General features: G+C 36.8%; 1 protein-coding gene across 1 annotated transcript in view; it reads left to right on the top strand.

Annotated features, from left to right (window-relative positions):
• Galnt5 (polypeptide N-acetylgalactosaminyltransferase 5) overlaps positions 1 to 21,699 on the top strand; it is a 38,983-nt gene extending 17,284 nt beyond the window's left edge. Inside the window, exons 3-10 of the mRNA XM_048345756.1 lie at positions 1,339 to 1,458; positions 4,099 to 4,234; positions 5,201 to 5,320; positions 8,326 to 8,443; positions 9,431 to 9,754; positions 16,163 to 16,243; positions 19,748 to 19,909; positions 21,559 to 21,699. Coding sequence (XP_048201713.1) covers positions 1,339 to 1,458; positions 4,099 to 4,234; positions 5,201 to 5,320; positions 8,326 to 8,443; positions 9,431 to 9,754; positions 16,163 to 16,243; positions 19,748 to 19,909; positions 21,559 to 21,699 — 1,202 coding nt within the window. The remainder of the gene's footprint in view (positions 1 to 1,338; positions 1,459 to 4,098; positions 4,235 to 5,200; positions 5,321 to 8,325; positions 8,444 to 9,430; positions 9,755 to 16,162; positions 16,244 to 19,747; positions 19,910 to 21,558) is intronic.
• The last annotated feature ends 1,954 nt before the right edge of the window (positions 21,700 to 23,653 follow it).

Here is a 23,653-nt window from a genome sequence, read left to right as displayed (position 1 = left end):
TGACATTCCTGCCATGAAGGGGTGGTTTTTAAAATTACAGCTCCTTGAGGTAGGGCACTTCGAAGTGAGTCCAGAAGATGTTCCCAGTCCATTTTCATTGGATCCAAAAGCAATGTTTCCCCACAATTAATAGAAAGCCTTTCCTTCTGATAATAACTCAGGTTCAGTTCAATAGAAAACAAAGAAATTGAAGTCATATATCTTCCATCCGCCAAGAATGGCAGATTATGTGTTCAATTAAGTGTGAAGAAGGCAAAATTTTGGAAGCACCAGAGAGATGGAGTTCTAACAAAGTTCAGAAAGAGGACATACTATGTTTTTTAAAGCTTGTTTTGGTTCATTGCAATAAAGAAGAACTTCAGCCTTTAGGATGTCCATATATATATATACATATGTATATATATATACATATATATGTATATATATACATATGTATATATATATATGATGTATATATATATATATGGTGGTCCCACAAGTCGGGTGACTACTACATTGTGAATTCTCATATTGCAACCTATGTCTTGTAACTACCAAGGAAACACGAATGTTACTAGTACACCCTAGCCTTGTACTGTGAACACGGTGATGTGAATAGTCTTTTGCCTTGAAGTTCCGACTGTAGTAGAAACTGAGTCATAATGAGGTCAAGAAGCAGTAACTAAAAACATTAACAAGTAGTTCTGAAAGCATAAACCAATTTTATATCAAATGATGAAGCAGGAAAACCTCCTTTGTGGTGGGAAGATCCAATTTTTGTGAGCTTTGAAAAGTTGCAGAGTTTTCAGAGTTCTCTTTATTTAAAAAAAAGAACACAGGTCTAGGGGTACAGTTCAGTCAAGTATTGGGTTTAATGACTAGTACATGCAAACACACATGCAAATATACACCACAGAACTAATGGGAAAGCGAGCTATAAAAAGAATCCTATTTCTAAAAGTCATTCTTGCATCAAATAGCTGTTAATAGCTTAATTATACACAGAAACAACCGCAAGCCACACAAAGAAATCCTTAAAGTTCCCAGCCATGATTTTTTTTTTTTTTTAGCTGAGTCCCACTGTGGCTAAGTAAAAGAGAAAGGAGGGCTTGATGGATGCAGGGCCAGAGCAGGGATGACAGAGATTTTCATTAACTGCATCAGCGGCATCAGCTACTTTGTGCAAATTTTCCAAACCTGTGCACATTAGTTAGGCTCTTCCCCTGTAGTGGGAGAAATTAGGAGAAATTTAATGACTACAATTATGTCATAGCTTTTGGAATTTGACATTGTGGAGGCAATTATGGCAGAGATTGAGTATATTAAAGTTTTTCCTCATTTATCCTTATTCTGATATAGACTACCTAAAAGCTAATTTGGATAAATACATGTCTCAATACCCCAAAGTTCGGATTCTTCGACTCAAAGAAAGACATGGCTTAATAAGAGCCAGGCTGGCAGGGGCACACAATGCAACAGGTAAGAAGTTATTTTTCTTGCAATATATTTTTTGCTTCAGTTTAAAATGTTTTTCAAATGTTAAAGAAACTTGAAAGAATTAAACAATGAATGGCTACATGTTCATCACTAAAGTCTACCAGTTTTTGTCTTTTTTTTCTATGTGTGACTCAAGTGATAGAAAAACTAATTTATAAAAGGCCCTTGGTACTACCAAAAATAAATTAATAGATAATATTTTAATACAGATAATATATACACATATTAATTACATATATACAACCATATATATGCATACATACTATATAGAGACACATCTACATGCATAAATATATGTATATATTTCTAATCCATGAATTCAACCTGTTGTGGGTTTTTTTTTAATAAAAGTAAAACATAGAACAAACTGCTTTGTTATCATCTCTAAATAGTATGGCATAATGATGTACACTGCATTACATATCACAAGTAATGTAGAAATGATTTAAAGTAATGTAAGTTCTATGTAAACACGATGCCATTTTATATAAGTAACTTGAGGATTTGGTGCCTACATTGGAACCTGAAACCAATCCCTGTAGATACTGAAAAATGACTGTATAGGTGAAATAACAATAAATTAATAAACTTCTTGTAAATTGCTATATAGTTTTGGTACATTTATTTTGAATTACTCTTCTCATTTCCTCTGGATGGTAGAGACTGAAGCTCACATTTTGAGCAGCATTAGTAGCGGTTCAATGCCTTAGAATTTGGGAAGAAGTGCAAAGGTGTGTCAAGATTGGGTTACAGAAGAGACTTATGTAAAAATAGGTCAAACCTCCTGCACGTAACTGCTATGGGGAATTCAAGGGATTCTGGTCCTGTACCATCTGCTGCTGCTGATACACTTCAGATATCAGCTTTGAGCAGGGCTGGCCTAGTAAATCCTTCTGACTATGGGTTCTTCTCCAGTCCTCACAAATACACATGATCAAAATTTGAATACTACATTCAAACCAGAGACCAGTAAAGATTACCCAGCAGAAACCTTCTCTAGAATTCCTTGCCAACCATCGTTCTCTAGAGGTTTGCCAAGGGAAATGTGAAGAAAGGAAAGTGACCTACAAGGATAAGATCAGAAATTCAAGGACACACAGGAATAAAAATTAAGCAGCCAAATTTTGTCTGTGGGTTTTCTCAACCCTTCTTAAAGTTTAGGAGAGTCAGTGGGGCAGCTTGTAGCTCACACTTGTAATGTTAGCTACTCAGGAGGCTGAGATCTGAGAATCATGGTTCAAAGCCAGCGGGACAAGAAAGTCTGTGAGACTCTTTACAACTGACCACCAGAAAACCAGAAGTGGTAGCTCGAAGTGGTAGAGTACTGGCCTTGAACAAAAGAGCCCAGGGGCCAGCTCCATGCCCAATGACAACAACAAAGCGTTTGGAATACTCATTAGTAACCAAATTGCATTCATTCTTACCATGTCCACCGTGTTTTCAAGATTAAGGACATGTTACATTTTTCAGTCCAGAAGCTCAGGTCCAATCAGTTGCATAGTGTGAATGAGGCGGTCAAAAGGCCCAAAGAGAATTTCAAATGTTGGCAAACAAGCCCAAAGCAACTTATCTCCAGACATCATTCACTATATGGAGACCAATAACACAAGAGGGCAGGCTCACCAGTGACTGTCAAAGTGAAAGTGATTTAGCAAAATATTGGCATTGCTGTTAGACTTAGATAACAAACTTTAAGTGATTGTATAAGAAGTGACATATAACTTCATAGCCAACTTCAAGTCTGAGATACAACAGTGGACATCTTTCTTTCAACTTCTACAGCCTATTTAAGCTGTAGGGTCAGCATATGATTTCTCTGTATCATTTATAGGTCAATACATAACACTAAATAGTTGAACCATGCCCAACATTCCTTAAGAACTCCAAATATGATACTATAGCACTAACTAGTGCTGGCAGCAAGATTTCGTGCTTGTTTGTAAGTACATGTTAGAGCCTGTGCTCATCAAAGACCTAAGGCTGTTTGCCTCACTGAATAGTTTGGGGATGGCTTAAAATGTGTTTCAAATTACAATAACACCCATCTGGCATTCCTGGGACCTAGTCATAGAAAAAAAAAAAAAACCTGCCAGGTTACCATCAAGATTGGGCTCTGAGCTTGAGTTTAAGCGTTTGTTGAAGAACAGTGAAAAATACTAACCATTTATTAAGAATTTAGGGATTAGGGTAGATTTTAACATTATCTCCTTAAGGAATAATTCCAAGAAGAAAAAGAACTTATTTTTCTGTTTAGGAAGAGCAGGGTTGAGTTTAAGAACAGTCATGTGTAATTTCAATATAAATTCAACTCATCATGCCTTTCAGAGTCTCAGGATCAGAGTTAATGGGATCCACACTCCTTTAAATAAACTTTAGTAACCACCCTCAATACTAACTATTCCTTCCAGAGATTTTCTTCCCATCCTAAGTGGTTTATCAGTTATTTCCAATCATAGAGGATGATAGCCTCTCAAAACCCTGACATAAAGTTTCTTGACATCATTATGAAATAGAATGATATTATCTTTATGACCACATTTCTGAAACAGTCCTGAAACCATTGAAGCTGAAGTACACAGACTGACTATAATTTATTTTCAAAAATTTTGTTTTCTTCTCTAGGTGATGTGTTGACTTTCCTAGATTCCCATGTGGAATGTAATGTAGGTTGGTTGGAACCTCTTCTGGAAAGAGTTTATCTAAGCAGAAAAAAAGTCGCCTGTCCAGTCATCGAGGTCATCAATGACAAGGACTTGAGGTAACACGGCTGTGACCTCCTACACATTGTTAAGTGCATCTGAGCTCACAAGTAGCAAAAAAGGAGGTGGTCATATTACAGTATGTGCATTTTTTTTTATCTGAGAGAGACTTCCATTTAATAAGAAAATATATGATATGTAGCAACAGATAATCTAGTAATCAATTTGGTCACAACAGATCCTTAACCCAAAATACCAACCTGACTCTAACCTGAATCAAATGGCTTATTCTCTCATTCCCCTTTATGTTTAATTAAACTCAAAAGTATTTATTTTTTCGTAGTCTAGTTCTTTTTATATGAAAGATACGTTTGTATTGCTTCTTTCTTTCTCAAAAATGGCCAAGACATTATTTAAAGAAAAGTAGCAATTAAAAGTAGCAATGTAAGGAATTTGTCATAATTATTAAAAAGTGATGATCTAAAATTACCTCCTGTTGCACACTTGAATAAATCTCAAGGCTAAATTGATCAGATCTATGAAAATGTATATAATCCCAGGTATTAGTAAGTGCACCTTTATCCACAAATAGTAAAAATGGCTGGTCAAAATGAGTTCATTTTTGTTTAGTGGTGTGTGTGTGTGTGTGTGTGTGTGTGTGTGTGTGTGCAGGTCCTGGGGCTTAAAATTAGGGCCTGGGTACTATTTGGGGCCTTTCTTGCTCCAGGCTACCACTTCGTCATTTGAGACATAGAACCAATTCTGGCATTATTTTGGTGCTTAATTGGAGAGTCTCAGGGACTTTTCTGCCCAGAGTTGCTTCGCATTATGATCCTCAGATCTCAGCCTCCTGATAGCTAGGATTGCAGGCATGAGCCACCAATGCCCAGTTTCTGTGTATATTTTTTAAAACCTAAGATATGTACAGTTTATCCATTTAATAAATGAGAATATGTGACAATTACTTTAGCAACAGATAATCGAATGATCACTTGTTCGCTACTTTATTTTGTTTCTTGGGTTAGTTACATGACAGTGGACAATTTTCAAAGAGGCATCTTCACATGGCCCATGAACTTTGGTTGGAGAACAATTCCCCCGGATGTTGTTGCAAAAAACAGGATTAAGGAAACTGACATAATAAGGTAAGTGTGTGAAATTTATGACTAGGGGGCAGTCATGTCTTTTTTTTAAGATATAGAAAAGAATTTCATAGAACAGCTACATTCTATCATTTTCGAGAACATACAAACATATGGACTTAGCCTACAATAACTGAATAATGCTATAACCCCAGCACTCCAAAAGCTGAGAAAGAAAGAAGAGTTTGAGGTCAGCCTGGACTACATACTGAGATCCCATCTCAAAAAAAGAAAAAGAATTAAAGGTCTAGCAAATAGCCTACCAAAGCTAATAAGGCTTTTCAAAGAAATTAGTTTTCTACTCCAAGTATTCATTTTTAAGTGCGATTAATTCAGCTCTGAACTTAACAAAACAAGCCAATCAGCCGATTGTACTTCTTTTCTCTGAGATTTTTAACTCAAGAACCAAACTAGTTGAATATGCTGTATAAACATAGATAAATTAACCTATACATGGGTAAAAGTAAAAAGCAGTAAATAATATCAGAGATTTGTAATAGTAGCTAGGATACATTTTTCTTACAAAATCTCCACCTGACCTCTCCTAGCAGAGGGGCTAAGTTTTGTAAATAAATTAAGAAATAGACACAGAAGATCATTATCAATTAAAACATGAGCATTAGCCAGATGCCTGTAACCATATCTAAGGATCAAAGTTTGAAGCTAGCCCATGCAGGAAAGTCCATGAAACTCTTATCTCCAAAAGTCCAGAAGTAAAGCTGTGGCTCAAGTGGTAGAGTCATGGTCTTGAGCCCAAAATCTCAGGGAAAACATCCCAGTTCTGAGTTCAAGTCCCAGGTCAGACGTGTGTACATGCGCACGCGCGCGCGCACACACACACACACACACACACACACACAAAATGAGCTTTATCACTAGAGAAATAAGACAAGAATGCAACTTAAACTTGAAATAAAAAATGGGGGTTTCTTATTACTGCCACAAGTCTAGACCTATAGGACAAGCACCATCCAGTCATAGGTCGAACAAAGTCTTGAAGTATTTGTTCCTGGTTAGAGATAAAAATCAAATTTGAGTGGACACAAACCCACAAATCCCACAAGAAAAACAAGATCAAGCTGTTTTTTTGTATCATGCTTTTCTGAGTTTACCCCTCAATAAATCATGTTTCTTCCTTTGCCAGATGTGATGCCTTCAGAGTATCCTAGGGAGTAAGGAGGAAGTCAAACCATTTATTATACCCTGTGAAGGGCTCTTAGCCCTCTCTATATTCATAGAGAAGTGGGAGTATTCACACTATGTAGATGAAAAGTTGAGAAATAAATAAGAGTAATATAGTTAATAGGAGAATTTGAGCCTCAAACATAGTTCTGCCTGAACTTGATTCCCTAGTTCAAGTCCCACATCAAGAGGACCACTATGCCTTTTCCACATTCCCATTTTGACTTCAAATTATGTTCAATACACTAAAAGAAATGCACTGTGAATAATCTGATCAAGAGAACCAAGTCCCAGACAGAATCTATACATAAATGTTGAAAAGGGGAGATACAAGGCAGAATGCCCTTAATACAAGGCATGTTCTCTCTAGTAACCAATCTGAGTTGGCTCAGCAATGCCCACCACGAGAAGTGGTCATTGCCTTGATGAAGTTCTGACTAAAATGTCAGTCCTTTCCTCATGATCAGTAACAGCTGTGATGATTCTGTGGTCAGTCATTTTGAGTTTTAATCACAACTACTACCTACTAGAGATGTGAACCTGAAAAATGTACTTAAACACTTAGAGATCCTTAATGAACACCTCATTTCTATGTGAAGACTACTACAAGCAGCTATAATTAAATAGATTCTCTAATTAAATCAGACTCTAGATAAGAAGTGCTTCCAACAGTGCTTGCCACATAACAAGTTGCCAGTCAAGTGTTCCAGTGGGTGAGAAGCAGCACGGCAGAGTGCTAGGGCAGAGTCAAGCCAGACTGCCTATGTGTGAACCACAGATGCACCTCATGCCAGTCTGTGGACCTGGGGACGTCTTCACTTCACATGTATAGTTTAAATTAGTGCCTGGGTAGTTCTTACACAGTATACATAATGGGGCTCTAAATAAGTTTTGTATAAAATATTTCTGCCTAGAAAACTGGCACTGGTGGCTCATAGTTGTAACCCTAACAATTCAGGAGACTGAAATGTGAGGATCGCAGTTTGAATCCAACTTGGGCAGGAAAGTCTGTGAGAGTCTCATCTCCAATTAACCATCAAGAAGCCAGATATGGAGGTGTGGCTTACATGTCAGAGTGCCAGCCTAGAGAGAAAAATGTTAAGAGAAAACTGGGTACAAGTCCCAGGAGGGGAACAATAGCAACAAAAAAATATTCCAATCACAATATGTATGTAATGATGTAACTAGTGATATAGCTAGTTATATAGCTCAGTGATAGACCATTTGTTTAGGATATGCAAAATCCTGGATTTGACCTTCAGCACTGAAACAGAGAGAGAGAGAGAGAGAGAGAGAGAGAGAGAGAGAGAGAGAGAGAGAGAGATCCTAGAGAATTTGTGACAGACTAATAGACATCCCAATTCTGAGTTCTCTTTGCTGGTCTAATCAAGCTCTGCCATCATAATCTAGAGAACACAGCACATAAATACTGGTATACTTCATCTTAAGACCTCCCTGCATTTGGTGGAAAATTCTCCTAATTCCAATACAAGCCCAGAGGACCAACTCTAAAATCAGGGCTTCTAAGCTATGCAGTTTTCTTTTTTTCTTTTCTTTCTTTCTTTTTTTTTTTTTTTTTTTTTTTTTTGGCCAGTCCTGGGCCTTAGACTCAGGACCTGAGCACTGTCCCTGGCTTCTTTTTGCTCAAGGCTAGCATTCTGCCACTTGAGCCACAGCGCCACTTCTGGCCATTATCTATATATGTGGTGCTGGGGAATCGAACCCAGGGCTTCATGTATAGGAGGCAAGCACTCTTGCCACTAGGCCATATTCCCAGCCCAATATGCAGTTTTCTTAAAATAAATCATTTTTTTTTCTTCCCATAGGTGCCCTGTCATGGCAGGTGGATTGTTTTCTATAGACAAAAATTACTTTTTTGAGCTTGGAACCTATGACCCTGGCCTTGATGTTTGGGGTGGAGAAAATATGGAGCTCTCATTCAAGGTATTTCCAAGTGCTTCCCAATTTTCCTTTGCAATGAAGAGTTTGTCCTTATAAAAATAGTTTATTTTACTAGTACAGTGCAGTATGTATCTATCTCTGAGTGGAAATTTCACTTAAAAATAGGATCTCTGAATTAAGATTTTTATATCCCAGGCTGATTTTTTTAAAATCAACCACTGTTGTGAAATTTATTAGCATTTCTTGATATTTCATGGCATTGAAACTTTTTTCCATCTAAATAGGGAAGAAATTATGTTCTGCCTTCAGCATAAAAGCTACAGGTCCATACTTGATATGAAATAACTCTGGAATACATATTGACGCCTAAGTAACTCTCAAAAACATTTCTCTAATGTGTTGGAAGTAAAGGGATTATTCCATAATGAGTCATCTGGAGGATAAAAATGGTCCAAGAATAAAACTACCTAAAGCACAGGTGACCAACAGACCAAGGACATCTAATTACACAGCAACTTAGATACTTCATTACACATACACCATCGGTGACTGACACCCAGAAAGGCCTGGCAGCTGCAACAGTAGAGGTCATCCAAAAAGCACTCACTTTGTTGTGTGCTGGTATATATTAGAAGGAATAGAATGTGGCAGTTCCTGGTCATGAATGGTTCTGAGTGGTGCATATAATCCTATGGGGATTTGGGGAAGGGGAACAAATGGGCACCCATTTGCCTTTCTCCAGTTCAACCAAAGTAAGAACATAGGAGAAATTCACAGGAAAGGAAAAGGATTTACATTGCCTATTAGGAAGGTAAAACATTCTATTGTACTAATCCTAAAAATGGTCCTTTCCAGCAAGAGTCAAAACTATATAAAACTCTTGGGTTGAATTTCTCTTTCAGAATGTTTTCTCTGTTGAAATTACTACTTGAAGAACAAAATAAAATTGCTAGATGATTTCATTGTTAATTGTCTATCATATATGAACCACCCCTTTGATAATTGGTGCTTGTCATGCAATTGTCCTAGGTGTGGATGTGTGGTGGCGAGATTGAGATCGTTCCCTGCTCCCGTGTAGGCCACATATTCCGAAATGACAACCCATATTCCTTCCCCAAAGACCGCATGAAGACAGTGGAACGGAACCTGGTGCGGGTGGCTGAGGTCTGGATGGATGAGTACAAGGACCTGTTTTATGGCCATGGGGATCACCTCATAGACCAGGGGTTGGATGTGGGTAACCTCACCCAACAGCGAGAACTTCGAAAGAAACTGAAATGTCAAAGTTTTAAGTGGTACTTGGAGAATGTCTTTCCTGACTTAAAGGCTCCCGTGGTACGAGCTAGTGGTGTGGTAAGTTCACCTGCTAATTTTTAAGTCGTATTCGGTAAAAGCAACAAAAAGATTATCAAAAACATGTGGAAATGAATGACCATATTCTGTTAAATTATTTGTATTATATATTATGAATTGGTAACAAGTACAAATGTCAGGAAGACAAAGCAGAGTTAAGAATTAAATGTGAACTTGAGGAAGCTGGCCATGTACACTGAATACTTTCGTATCTGCGTGGCCCAATCATATTCATCCTCATATTCAAAAACAGAATGGTTGCTGAAGCAGACTCAGACTATTCTTTTGGAACTTAAAGTAGAGCAGAGAAGAAAGATAGCCAACAATTTAGCAAGTATGAATACAAAATGAAATGCATTAACTCCTATTCAGGGGACATGTCACAAGAAGGGGGTACTTCTAAGTCAAGGTGATGAAGAAGTCTGTAGAGGAGACTGTGAAACCTTCTTCTGGCACATAAAACATCAGCCAAGCTCTGAGGAAAAGAGGATGAAGTAGAAGTTACAGCTATAAGCTGTAAAAGTCTAAGGAAGAATGGGAGGGAAAGGCAGAAATCAGATCACTAAGGGCCTGGTAGATAGAATAAATATTTTCTTTTTTATTTCCTTCCTTCATTCTCTTCCTCCTTCCTTCTTTTTTATTTATTTTTTTCCTTTAATTTTTCTTGAATTTAATTAGTAATTATTGAGCAATTAAACAGAAGCAATTAAGGGTATTGAGCTTCAAATACAGGTTGAAATAGTAGAAACTATCAGATCGGGAGGGGAGGTAGCAAAGGGAAGAAGTTAAGCCAGATAGGTTGAATAGAGTACAAAGCTAAGAGCAAGCGGAAGAGGAGAACCTAGAAGAAAGTCTCGCCAAACCCATTCTAGAAGTGAAGCTTCATTGAAGAACATGGCAAGACATGAGGACATGTCCCATGGAATGGGCCATTTATTTGACTGTATTAGAGAAATCTAGGAAGGGTGTGAAATACAGGAAACTAAGTCTGGTTTTATAAAAGTTGACTGAACAAACAAGCTATATATAAACAAGTCTCATGTATGTACAAAAACATTTTAAAAATTATTAACATTCACCAGGCACTGGTGGCTCATACCTGCAATCCTGGTTATTCAGGAAGCTAAAATCTGGGGATTGTAGTTCCAAGACAGCCCAGAAAAGAAAGTCTATGAGACCCTTATCTCCAAATAACCACATACACACACACACACACACACACACACACACACACACACACACGTCAACTTTATTGATCACAATCAAATAGCAAATAATTCAGAGGGCGGAAAACGTTATTATTTTATTTTATCATTAGAAAGAATACCTTTTACACACGGTTCCAGTAGAAACTTCAAATATACCTATAAAATATATATTTTTTTAAACATAAAATTTCATCCCCTGGCAAGAAAAAAAGAGGAAACATTTCTACATAGTAAATTTTTCTAACAAAATTTCAGCAAATGCATTACTGAACTTGAACCACTAGAGGGAACTAGAAAACTGCCTTTTAACTCTACTGTAATGTTAACTGTAAGAGTTATAAAATCTTTGAAGAGCTCACCTAACAAGAAACTTCTGTGCATGGCTAAAGAATATATCAAAATTCACAATACATTTAAAAATGATTTTAACAGGCTCCTTCTTTCTCCTTTTCTATCTCTATGATGTCTTCCATAGATAATGCTAATGAAGATATAACTTGCTCCCTTAGAAGCAACTAATAGGGAGTATTATCATCATTACACAAAATTGGGAACTTTCTCTAAGTAATTTAGAGTATGATTAACTGGACTGTTATGTCAGATAAATTATCTTGAGAATATTTTAGGAAATAAACCACGTCTTTCTGCTACTTACTTCATGTTTTCCTATCTTTCAGCATACATACTTAGTAAGTCCAGTGAAAGTTCTTTCAGGTTTTTAAATAATATATTAGCTAAATAATTAAATATTGTTGAGCCCATACTATTTGAAATTAATAAATGAACCTAATCAATAATGTGTTTTTCCATTAGACTACATTGTTGTCCAATATCCCATAGACTAAAGTTTAACAATTTCTCATAAACTGTGGGGAAATCTCATCTTCTGAAATGGAAAATGAAATCACTCAATACAGGTAATCTAAACCTTGCATACTGGCTAGTTTTTAAAAGCAAAATGGTTTGAAATGGTTTACAATACTAGCATAAATAACATTCTCTTTTAAAAATGAAAAATTAGTGGCTGAGAATATAGCCTAGTGGCAAGAGTGCTTGCCTTTTATACATGAAGCCCTGGGTTCGATTCCTCAACACCACATATATAGAAAATGGCCCGAAGTGACACTGTGCTCAAGTGGCAGAGTGCTATCCTTGAGCAAAAAGAAGCCAGGGACAGTGCTCAGGCCCTGAGTTCAAGGACCAGGACTGGCAATAAAATAAAAATGAAAAATTAAAACTACTGATAAGTAAAATGTAAACATCGCTTAACATTTCAAAGGTCATTTCTATGAGAAGAAAATGTTTTCCTAAAAAAAAGACACCTTCAAAGGAGAGAAAGGGAAGGACAGGGGAACAAAAGAGTTTTCCTTCTGCTTCCATTGCCTTTCAGAACTTAGAGGGAGGAATTATATCAAATAAAAACAAAGGAAACTATAAAACTGAGTGCTCCCAAACACCATCCTGACCAAAGTTAATTGTGCTATGCCCACAGTCCCATGAATCTGGGAAACACTCAATGCCTTCTGAGCAGCAAACTCAGCACTAACACTCGTACGGTTCTGAGAATTTCTGGAGTAAGACAACCTGCTCAATTGTGTTGGTACTAGACTTGTCAAAATTTGATTGAAGATAAAATATTTTCTGTATGATCCACAAAGGCAGGAGTTTATCAGGTCTTGGCTGAGAGCCAGAGAAAAATGGAGACATGATTTCCCTGCTGAGTTGTTCTAATTTCCTGTATTTCTATTCACTCTCCTATCCGTAGCCTGTGTGATGGCTCCTTCTATGTGTGGTGACTGATCACATTTACTACTTGTGGATTGTCTGCTCCCATATGTGCCATTTCAAATTGTGAACAGAGCTGATTTGAAGGGTTTTTATGGAGATCTGTCTCTTTAGAATTTCTTTGGTGTTTTCTGAGTCTATCAAACTAGAAATTACCAACCTGGTATTATTTTTAGTGTTTGCATCTACGTTTTGAAAGTCAGTGAGGATTCTATCCCAATATAAAGAAAATATAGATAGATAGATAGATAGATAGATAGATAGATAGATAGATAGATTGATAGATAGATAGATCTTGCTCGAACTTAAATGAAGGTCAGTACAAAGCCTCAGAGTACCAGAGGAAAAAAACCTCTAACTTTCTGATAGTATAACTTGGATAATGGGTGAAATTGTTTTTCCTAGTACACTAATCTAGAAAAGGTCTGTTTTGTTTTTCACCTCTATACAGAAAACCTCAATCCAACTCTCTGACTTATCCATGTCCATATTTTTCTCATGTTCTTATGAACAAGAGTTCATTTTTCACTCTCTCATTCTGTAGTTACTGATCCCTAAAGCTTCCCCTTACCTTCTTTTTATTTTGCCACTCCTTTTTATTCAGCAAGTACTTAGCCAGTAAAGAATAGGCAACATCCCATAGACAAATTCTACTCCTGCAGCTCCCCCTCATAATTCTATATTCAGCACAGTGCCTGGTATGTACTAGCACCACATTAATATTTGAAGAATGAATTCAGGAAAGCATGGATGAGTGAATGAACAGGGTACCAAAGGATTTTACAACCTAATACCAACCCAATAACCAAGGCAGTCAGTGAAATGACTCCTTCCTCTGAGCTTTTGTGCTCTCAATTGTGCCTCTTCCCTCATCAGTCCGGATATCCTTTCCCACTATGATGTTTGCACATGATGTACTGTACATCATATAATATAATTGGTTTCATACAGGTCCTAGACCAGGTTTGATTTTGTTGTTAATTTGTTTAATGTGTTATCCATGCAGGGTCCAGTTATATTTAAATAAGAGCAATTTTGTTTCCAAAGCAATGATATTCTCAAACAAATTTTGATAACTAATAAATGAAGATACTCAACTATCCTTCCTTCCTTTATTACCTTTCTTTTATCTTGCTTTTGATTCTGTATAGTTTAGGCTAGCTAACTTGTGATTTTCCTAAATGGGATTACAGACATGCATCCTGCTCAAAACTGATTCTCTCTCTCTCTCTCTTTTGCTCTCTCTCTCTCTCCCTCCTTCCCTCCCTCCCTCTCTCTTTTATTCCTGCTTTTCTTTCTTTCCCTTCCTTTCTTTCTTTGTGCTGGCAATCGAACCTAGGTCCTTGTGCATGGTAGGCATGTGCCCTGTCACTTAAGCCATGCTCCCAGCACTGGTGATTTTTTAAATTTATTTATTTATTTAAATTGTTAAAGTGACTTATAGAGGGTTTATAGTGTCATATGTAAGGCAGTGAGTACATTTCTTACCAAACTTTTTACCTCCTCCCTCTTTTTTTTTTTTTTTTTTTTTGCCAGTCCTGGGACTGAGGGCCTGAGCACTGTCCCTGCCTTCTTTTTGCTCAAGGCTAACACTCTGCCACTTGAGCCACAGTGCCCCTTCTGGCCATTTTCTGTATATGTGGTGCTGGGGAATTGAACCCAGGGCCTCATGTATAGGAGGCAAGCACTCTTGCCACTAGGCCATATCCCCAGCCCCTCCTCCCTCATTTTCCTCCCAACTTCCCCCTTCCCCAGCTCCCTCTCCCCTCCAATTGTACAGTTGGTTTACAGTATATTGTCTTGTAAGTATTGCTGCTGCATTGGTTCGCCTTTTATCCTTTGTCTCTCCATTTTGATGTTCCCCTTTCCTTCCCTAGTTCTGATAATGTATATACAATATCCAAGGTATCAAAATCAGTTACAGTGACATCAGGGATAAAAACCATGAAGAAAAAAGACAAAAGAAAAAGACATAATTTCTCATGGTATGTTGAAAACAACAACAATGATAAACCACTTGTTTCCATAACTTGGAGTTCATTTCTCTTCGCATCACCTTATGTGTTCATATGTACATAACTATTGAGCTATTGTGATCTTCTGCTAGGACTATCCTAGACATAATCTAATTATTACCAATGAGGGAAACCTAGAGTCTATCTTTCTTTGAGTCTGGCTCACTTCACTTAGTATGATTTTTTTCCAAGTATTTTAATTTCCTTATGAATGGGGCAATGTCATTCTTTCTTATAGAAGCATAGAATTCCCTTATGTATATGTACCACATTTTCTTGATTCACTCATCTACTGAGGGGCAGGGGAATCTGGGTTGGTTCCATATTTTAGTGATGACAAATTGTGCTGCCATGAAAATAGTTGTGCTGGTGGCTTTAGTGTGGTCTTGCTTGTAGTCCTTTGGGTAAATGCTCAAAGGTGTACCCCTTACTTTCTATCAAGCTAAGCTATGCATATAAACATGGGGTCCAACCCACTAGACACCTTTTTATGAAAGCCAGCAGCCTACAAAGCTGGGGCACGCCAGAGTCAAAACTCTGTGTCAGGCACTTCCTCAGAACAGGAACAGATATACATTATGTCATTACCTTCCAGCTCAAGAGACTTTCCTGGCACATGTAAGAGAGAGTTTTTTCTTCAGAGATCTTCTAGAAATCTGAAAAACTTAAGTTGCATTATTAACCCTATCTCATTAGCTCTGCCCAAGATGTCAAAGAGGGTAAGGGAACCAACATTTTTTTTTCTGCATTAAATAGATCGAAAGCTACTTCCATATCTGACCCCATGAATCCATTAAGAGCCTGACAGCCTGCCAGAAAGTGCCTTTACACTTGGCTCTGTTTTAACTTTCGTGACTTTCCTGTAATGAATTGTAGCTTCCTTGAGTCATTAGGAAGATTCTGACAGGGAATCAGCTGGTATCTTCTGTTCTTTGAAGAACTCAATTCATCTGTGATTCCGTGTGTAAGCAGTCAGATAACATAGAGAGGCCAGCCAAAAATGTGGCCCATAACTCTTGGCTTGATTAAAGTTCAAGTGTAAGTGGATTTTTAATATATGAATGAGATAAATTTAAAACCTACCTTCTTCCCCTGCCACCTTTAGTTCATCACCATTCAGCATCCCAGGAAAGGGTTAATTAAAAGCTTCTGTTTGTTGGCTCTGACTGAATCACAGTCCTAAATTGACAGATTGAAGCTGTACTTTAGCAAGATTACATTATGCCTCTGTTAGATCTAGCAACTAATAGAATTGTATAGTGCTAAGTAATGCTAAGCTATTAACTTAACCATCTCTTAACCTTATTATAGTTTTATATTCTTTGCTTTCTAGATATGTCTGAATTCTCTTGTTCTGCTTGATGTTTTTCTTAATTCTTATTTTATATTTTACTTCCTAGCTTATTAATGTGGCCTTGGGAAAATGCATTTCCATTGAAAATTTCACAGCCGTTCTGGGAGACTGTGATGCCAGCAACAAGGTATGATCAGCTGGGGTTTTACATGTCATGGTAGTCAATAGGTACAATGTTGACATATTCATTACTCACTTGAGAAATTTGTTTTCACCCAGTAGAAATGAATAATTAAACATTAAACTTTGATATAATCATGAGGCTGGTATAAGAGACTTTACCAGTAAATGAAAGGATAGTAAGCAAGGAAGGGAAAGTGTGAATACTAACATCAGTCCATTATAGCCATCATAGATCCAGTCCTTGCTCCTTTAGCTGCAAATATGTTACCTTGTATATATTCTTTAGCATTTGAGTAAATGGTAGTGGTTATAGTATCTATCTTCAGAGCTGGGATAAGACCAAAATGAATAATCTATAGGAACAGTACTTCATACTTAGTGTTCTGCAAATATTTTCTGTAATAATAGAAACAAAACTGTAAGACAAGCTATAACAATAAGATTGTAAATAAGACAAAGACATACTTCTAAACAATCACTCTAAGGGAGCTATTTTATTCTCTGACTCCATTTTCTTATTCCCTGCCATCTTCCTGCATCATAAAGAATAACAGAAGGCACAGAATCTATGAGAGGTGACAGAAAATTCTTTAGTAAAACTCAACACAATGGTTAGGGGAGTGAGTAGGGCCAGGAAAAGCAGAACAGGAACTCCTCCTGCAGGGCTGGAGGTGAGTTCTGTGCTATCACACCTCGCTTTACAACATATGCTCCCTAACAGATTTACATGCTGTGGGAACAGTTATCTACTTTGGGTGCCAAATAGGACTCACAGGAACACTGATTCATGAGCAAAAATCAGCCCCCAATGATTACAGACCACACGCTAGAGAAATTATCTTACCGTGGTAGTCTAGGCTTCTTGAGTCTTGTTCTTACTTTTGACTTGCAGATCCTACTTATATTTGCCACCACATCCCATTTCTACCTCTTAATTCAAAGTTGATACTAGAAGAAAAGGCATCACTGTGACTATAATTTGGCTATGAGTTGTAAACTTGAAGTCTAGAGAACTTTTTCTTAATTAAGGAACATAGGAGACAGAGAGATTTGTCAAAAATTAATTGAAAGAAATAGCTTTTCTTAACAATTTAAATAGAAAATAGTCATAAATTATATACTCAACTCCACAATTTGTCTAAGTTATATGAGATATTAAATAATGCACTTCTTCAGGACTAATCACAGTAGAAAGTTTATGCTTAAGTAACCAGTATTTCATCGGAAAACCCAACTTCTGTTCTTCATTACCTTTGAGTCTTTGTGGGAGAGTAAGGAAAGGAAAGTTGAATAATGTACTCTTTGACTTCTACAAAACTCACCTTTCTATTTTTTTCCTTGTTAATCATTTTTAGCTTCTCAATTTTGTTTGCTCAGTAAAAGGGAGAGGAAGATGGGAGAAATTAATTTGGTTTGGTTAGAAAACAAAGCCCACAACTATTCTTACAAGATAACTGAAAAGGAATAATTGCTCAAATTGAACCATCAAGCCCTATCTCCTTTCTTACCTAAAAGTCTCCTAGTTATTAATTATTTAAACAACTGAGATATTCCTTTTCAAAATATTATCTAGCTTATCTTAATAGCACATAAATTCCTTTTAATGTAGCATATGTTCATATGTAGACATTTTAATGTCTACACAAATCAGTTGTGGAGAATGTTAATATGTATTAAGACTTCATAGGATGACAATCAACTGAGAGTCCCTATCTCTAGCTAGCACCATATAATATCTCAACCAGTATTGCTCTAGACATGAGCCTTTGAGGAGGGCAAAGTCTAACAATGGTTTCAATTTAATATGCCAAGCTCAGAGTGTATGTTTTCTCTCATATGTGGAAGCTAGATCAAAAACACAACAGGACATGATAACTTATATAGGGCTGTACACATTCACATGCAAGCACATTGAAAGAAGATACTCTTAATGTATGCACTGCCTTACATATGAAACTGTAACTCTTCTGTACATCACTTTTACAATAAAAAGATAAATGATTTTTTAAAGATACTCTTAAGGGAAGAACCCAAAGGCATAACTTCTCTGAACATTTAAGATACTATTTATCAAAACAAGTCCCAGTAAATGGAAACTTTTTGTTGTTGGTGGTAGTGGTGGTAGTAGTGGTGTTTGTTTTTTCTTTGGGGGTTTTCTTTTTGTCTTGTGGGGGACATGAGGGAGCCCCAGAAATGGAGAGAAGGAAGGTGAACAAAGGTAGTTATGGTATTCAGTATACACTATGTGGAAAATGAATTATGTAACTTGTGGAGTGAATGGAAGGAAGGTGACATTGTCCAAAAAGAATTATACATATTACCTGACTTATGAATGGTAACCCCTCTGTATAACACCTTAATAATAGCAATAAAAGGATATTTTAAAATCTCAGGTACATTGCTAATTGTTAATAAAGCAAAAGAACTTAAATACATTTTTCCAACAACCTATTTTTCCCTGAGTATTCATGGCATTACCAAGCCTTGACCAGGCCACATTAGAGTAAATGTTAAAGAACCGTTGAAAATGTTTTTAATAACTGAAAACAATAGTACTGTTACCCGCTTGACATTTATTGTAGCCATAGTCAATCTTCCCTAACTGTACTTCCTGAAGAGTCATTCCTAGTAACTGAGGGAAGGGGTGACCAGTGCTAACATGGCAGTAATCTGATAGTTACCTACGTGAGTAGCAGAGGAAGACTTTACCCTATTTTACATAGTCAAAGCCAATCAGAGTCCAGAGTCCAATTGTCTTCATAGTCCAAAATAATATTTTCCACTAAAGAAATTAATGTTCTGACTGTGAGCTCCTTGTAACCATCCATGACATGGAAATGTAACCATGACAGTTTAATACATTGCTGTACTTCAGACACCAGACATGACTAGGGCTCAGAACATGTGAAACAACTCTGCATATAAGCATATACTAATTGTACTAATAACTGACATTGTTACAAGTTATATTTATTTTTATTATTTTATGTATTTATTGTACCTGTCCTGGGGCTTGAACTCTGGGTCTGGCACTATCCCTGAGCTTTTATACTCAAATCTAGCACTCTACTATTTGAGTTATAGCTCCATTATGGCCTTTTGGTGGTAAACTGGAATAAGAATCTTATAGACTTTTCTGCCTGGGCTGGCTTTGAACCATGATCCTCAGGCCTCAACTTTCAGAGTAGTTAGGATTACATACATGAGCTACCAATGCCTGGCTCAACTAATAATTATTAAAGGCTATTATGTGCTATATACTTGATAGTGATTCTCCTGTCAAATATGTATAATATTTCTATACCACTTCAAACTAAGAATTATTATATCAGACAGGGTAAGTAATTTGAATATGTCTATATTTTCAGAATGAAAGTGGCAGCATCAAGATTTGAACACGTAAGAGGTTGTATATTTTTACGTACGGCTAACAAAAAATAGGCTTGGCAGCGATCCTACCTAGGACTGATGTAGGAAGCAGTCTTATGTTTGTCCATTTCCCCTACAGAATCAACAATTTAATTACACCTGGTTACGACTTATTAAGCATGGAGAATGGTGCCTAGCCCCCATCCCTGACAAAGGATCCCCAAGGCTGCACCCTTGTGAAAATGGAAACAAAGAGCTCTGGTGGCTGCATAAATCACCATCCTTCCTCCATCCAGAACTGGTAAGCGAAATATCTGCACCCCTTCCTTACCACAAATTCAAATGTGACATCAAGTCTTGTTTGTCAGCTTCTTCAGTTGGCAACTTTAAGTGTGTATGTGACAATAGAGGCAATATTAAAGTTTACTCAGAGAGATAAAAGTATTTTTGTAAATTGTCAACTCCCCTTTGTTTTTAGTTTGGGTGTTTTTTTTTAATTTATGTCACATGGATAATTTAGAATTTACCACCTTTTGGGATGTTCTTGCTGTTCCTAAGTCATTTGATTATTCAATCAAGAACACCAAAAGTAAACTGAGACTGATTTGGTTTCTCATTGGTACCAGTAAAGCTCATAGGCAAAGTATAAGGTAAAAGCGAGGAAGCCACCTGCTTCCTAAAAGTTCTGCACTTTGGAATGACCATAGTTGTTCATTCTGCCAACTTTGAATGCGAGAATTCCCTTAAGGTTCCAGAGAATTGGGTTTCACTGTAGTGCAGGAGCCTGCTCTCACTGGCTTGCAGGAGCTGGTTGTGTGCCTCTCTTGCTGACTTTGACTTTAGTGATAGTGAATGGTCGCCTGAAACCAGACAAGACACCACAGAAATCAGCAGGAACCACAAGATCAGGAGATAATTATCCAGAGATTTACCAGAACCTGTTCTACTATGTTCATTTCAAAGTCCCAGCAGTTTTTCTTATGTCTTAAAAGGATTCAGAGTCCTGAGCTTGGTCATAGGATCTTGAGATGGCAGGATTTACCATATTACCAACTGCCTCCTCAAGTTTTCTACCATCTCACAAGCAGGTAATCCCATTTTGGCCAAATTTATAAAGCATTTTAAATTTTTGTATGTGCATGTGCTGGTATGAAGGTTTTAACTTCTAGGTTTTTGTGGTTGTATGGAGATAATTTGTCTGCCTTAGCTGTCTCCAAATGTGATTCTCAGTCTCAGCTTCCTGAGTAGCTAGGACTATAGGTGTGAGCAACCTCCAGTTGTCTTAAGAGCTACTGCTTTATAATTAAGATTACACTTGTCATAAGCATGGGTGATGAAGAAGATTTATAGAGAAAATTATAAATTAATAAGTAATCAATCATATCAAGGATATTCAAATATTAAACAACAATAAGGCCCACTGAAAATCTTTTTTTTAAATGAAGTCTGGATCTTGAGCATCAGGGATGACATGCAATCAGAAATTGTAATGAGGAGCTTATAAACAAAATTCATTCTGTATAACATTTTGTAATACAAATGTGCATCCTAACATATGAATGTAACAAATAAATGAACATAGTCACTTTTTCTCATGGCATGCATTTATTTTCTTTACTACCAACAATGAAGTAGCTTTCATCCACCAAATGTTCTAAGTACTATCTGGAATTTTTAACCTTTAAATAATATAGTTTTCAGTCATATCTCTAGAAAATCCATTTTTTGTTTCCTAAAAAATTAAGTTCTATAGCTTCAAGTTGTATTATTATTTATTTTGAGACAGAAACAAACTTAATGCTTTCAAAAGTGTGGGTTTATGTCATTAATTTAGTTCAGGAGTCCTGAACTAAGGAACCAATTGCTTATCCTCTTTGGGGGTGGCATACAATTTTTATATTCATATTGTCAGATTCACTCTGGCTCACTCAGACCCTTTTTTCTCTCTAGATGAGTCACATTGTTTTTGAAAACTCTCGTCAGTTGCTATGCTTGGAAGGAAATTTTTCTCAGAAGACTTTGAAAGTATCTACTTGTGACCAAATGAAATCAAATCAAAAGTGGAAATTTGAAAAATACTATGAGGACTAAAGAAGAAGAGGTTTTTTGGTGTTTTTTTTTTCTCATAAGCCCATTAAACACTGTGAAAATGTCAACCAACTTGGTGACTATTTCTCAGTGGCAGTTTAAATTTTCACTTGTAGTGGCATTTGAAGAACCAAAAGACAACTCAGGGAAATACCTATACCATTGAATCTGAGCTCCTTGTAGCCCCAAGTGATCTTAAGAATTTCCTACCTCCTTCCCTGTGCAGTAATTCATCCTGCAACCTCACAGATAACAGGAAAACAACTTGGAGAAGCATGATGATACTCATCTCTGGTTGACCCATAATGAGAACCTGGTCCTTTATTGCCTATTATTTTTCATCAAATGTCAACTTCTTTTGTTCTATTGACTAAAAGACCTAAGATAGGTTAAAAAAAAAAAAGCTGTCACTGTTGAAGTCCCAATAATCTACAGTCATGTTTACCTAACAGTTCCATGTAGTATTTATCAACTATTGGTAACCCTACCTAATGGTATATTTTTATTTTGTTTACCATCTGTTGTTTCTCAATCTGATTTGGAAGAAAATATTTTGAGAAAGACAAGTCTTCAAAATAGTCCTAGGCCTGGAAATTGTTTCAATGTATTTTATGCTTTTAAAAGTACAGCTAAGAAATTGTTGCTAGACTTGTATTTTCTGAAGAAAAGGCAAAGAGGGGAAAATCTGGTTTACAACACAGTGTAATAATCAAAAATATATTTCATCACTGAGCACATTTTAATGCAGTGTAGAATTGAAACATAAAGGCAAAAATAATGCTGGAGAATATTAAGGTTTCTTAAACATGAAAATAATAAAAATGCTCCTTTAGACTAAGAACTATTGCTTAATCTATTGTTTAACATTAAAAGTACCTGACTTTTGGGGAGAGACTTGAGAAAAAAATTACCCTAGAGTTATGCATAGAAGAAAGAGGAACTGAAGGAAGGAAAAAAGAGCTGGCCTTGGTGTGGGCCCAAGGACAACATGAACAAATCTAGGGCAACTATCTCTGATCCAAGTAGTTATGTTCAAAGAAAGCTTGGAAATCAGGACACCCTTTATATCCAGTTAATAAAAATACTGACATCTAAAGACAACTTATATGCCTAAAACCCACAGGCCAGTGAGTGAGAGAATCAAAATGACAATTCAGTTCTCCAAAGACAGGGCTTCTCTTCTGTTCAGGCCACTGGCCGGAAGCCTGTTGCTTGGCAATCCTGAGAAAGATACACAAACCTTTTAGCTGGGGCAAGGTCCTGGGAGGACAGCTATGCTTATTCTTGCTAAGATTAAAATACATAATCTCTGTGTTCACTTGAGATGAAGGTAAAACTGTGGATTTTTAGTTCCAACTTCCTATTTAGCATTCGACTTCCTTTTCTAGCTAATTGCATAAAAGCAGAGGTAAAACAGAGGGTGGAAAGGGAGGCATTTCTGCACAGTTACAACATACTTAAGAAGTCTTATTCAAGTAACGTACAATTGCAGATGACAGAAGAGAATACCTAGAAACTCAGATGATTCTTTCCAAACACCCAGCGAATAAAACACAAGTTGGTTGCCAAAGGACTGAGTTACTGACCAAACTGAATCAGCTGAATTCCTCATGTAATTCTTCAAGTAACTAGAAATGTTGAAGGTCCTCTCCACTCACGTCTGTACAGTCTCTGTTTTACTGAAAAAAGAGTTTTCATAAAACCAAGTTCAGGAAAATCTGAGTTCAGCTTTGGATACACATATCTTTGGGAATACTAGCCACAGAATGTCAAATATTTTCCTCAAAAGAAGTTTCTACAATCTGCATGGTAGATGTTCTCTCTGACATTACCTTTACATATTTATTTGAATCTATAAAACTATATTTGGGGGGCTGGGGATATAGCCTAGTGGCAAGAGTGCCTGCCTCAGATACACGAGGCCCTAGGTTCGATTCCCCAGCACCACATATACAGA

Source organism: Perognathus longimembris, chromosome 4 (genome assembly GCF_023159225.1).
Source record: "Perognathus longimembris pacificus isolate PPM17 chromosome 4, ASM2315922v1, whole genome shotgun sequence".
Taxonomy (NCBI): Eukaryota; Metazoa; Chordata; class Mammalia; order Rodentia; family Heteromyidae; genus Perognathus; species Perognathus longimembris.
The sequence above is the reverse complement of the archived record's forward strand: the minus strand, read 5'-3'. Positions and strand labels throughout refer to the sequence as shown.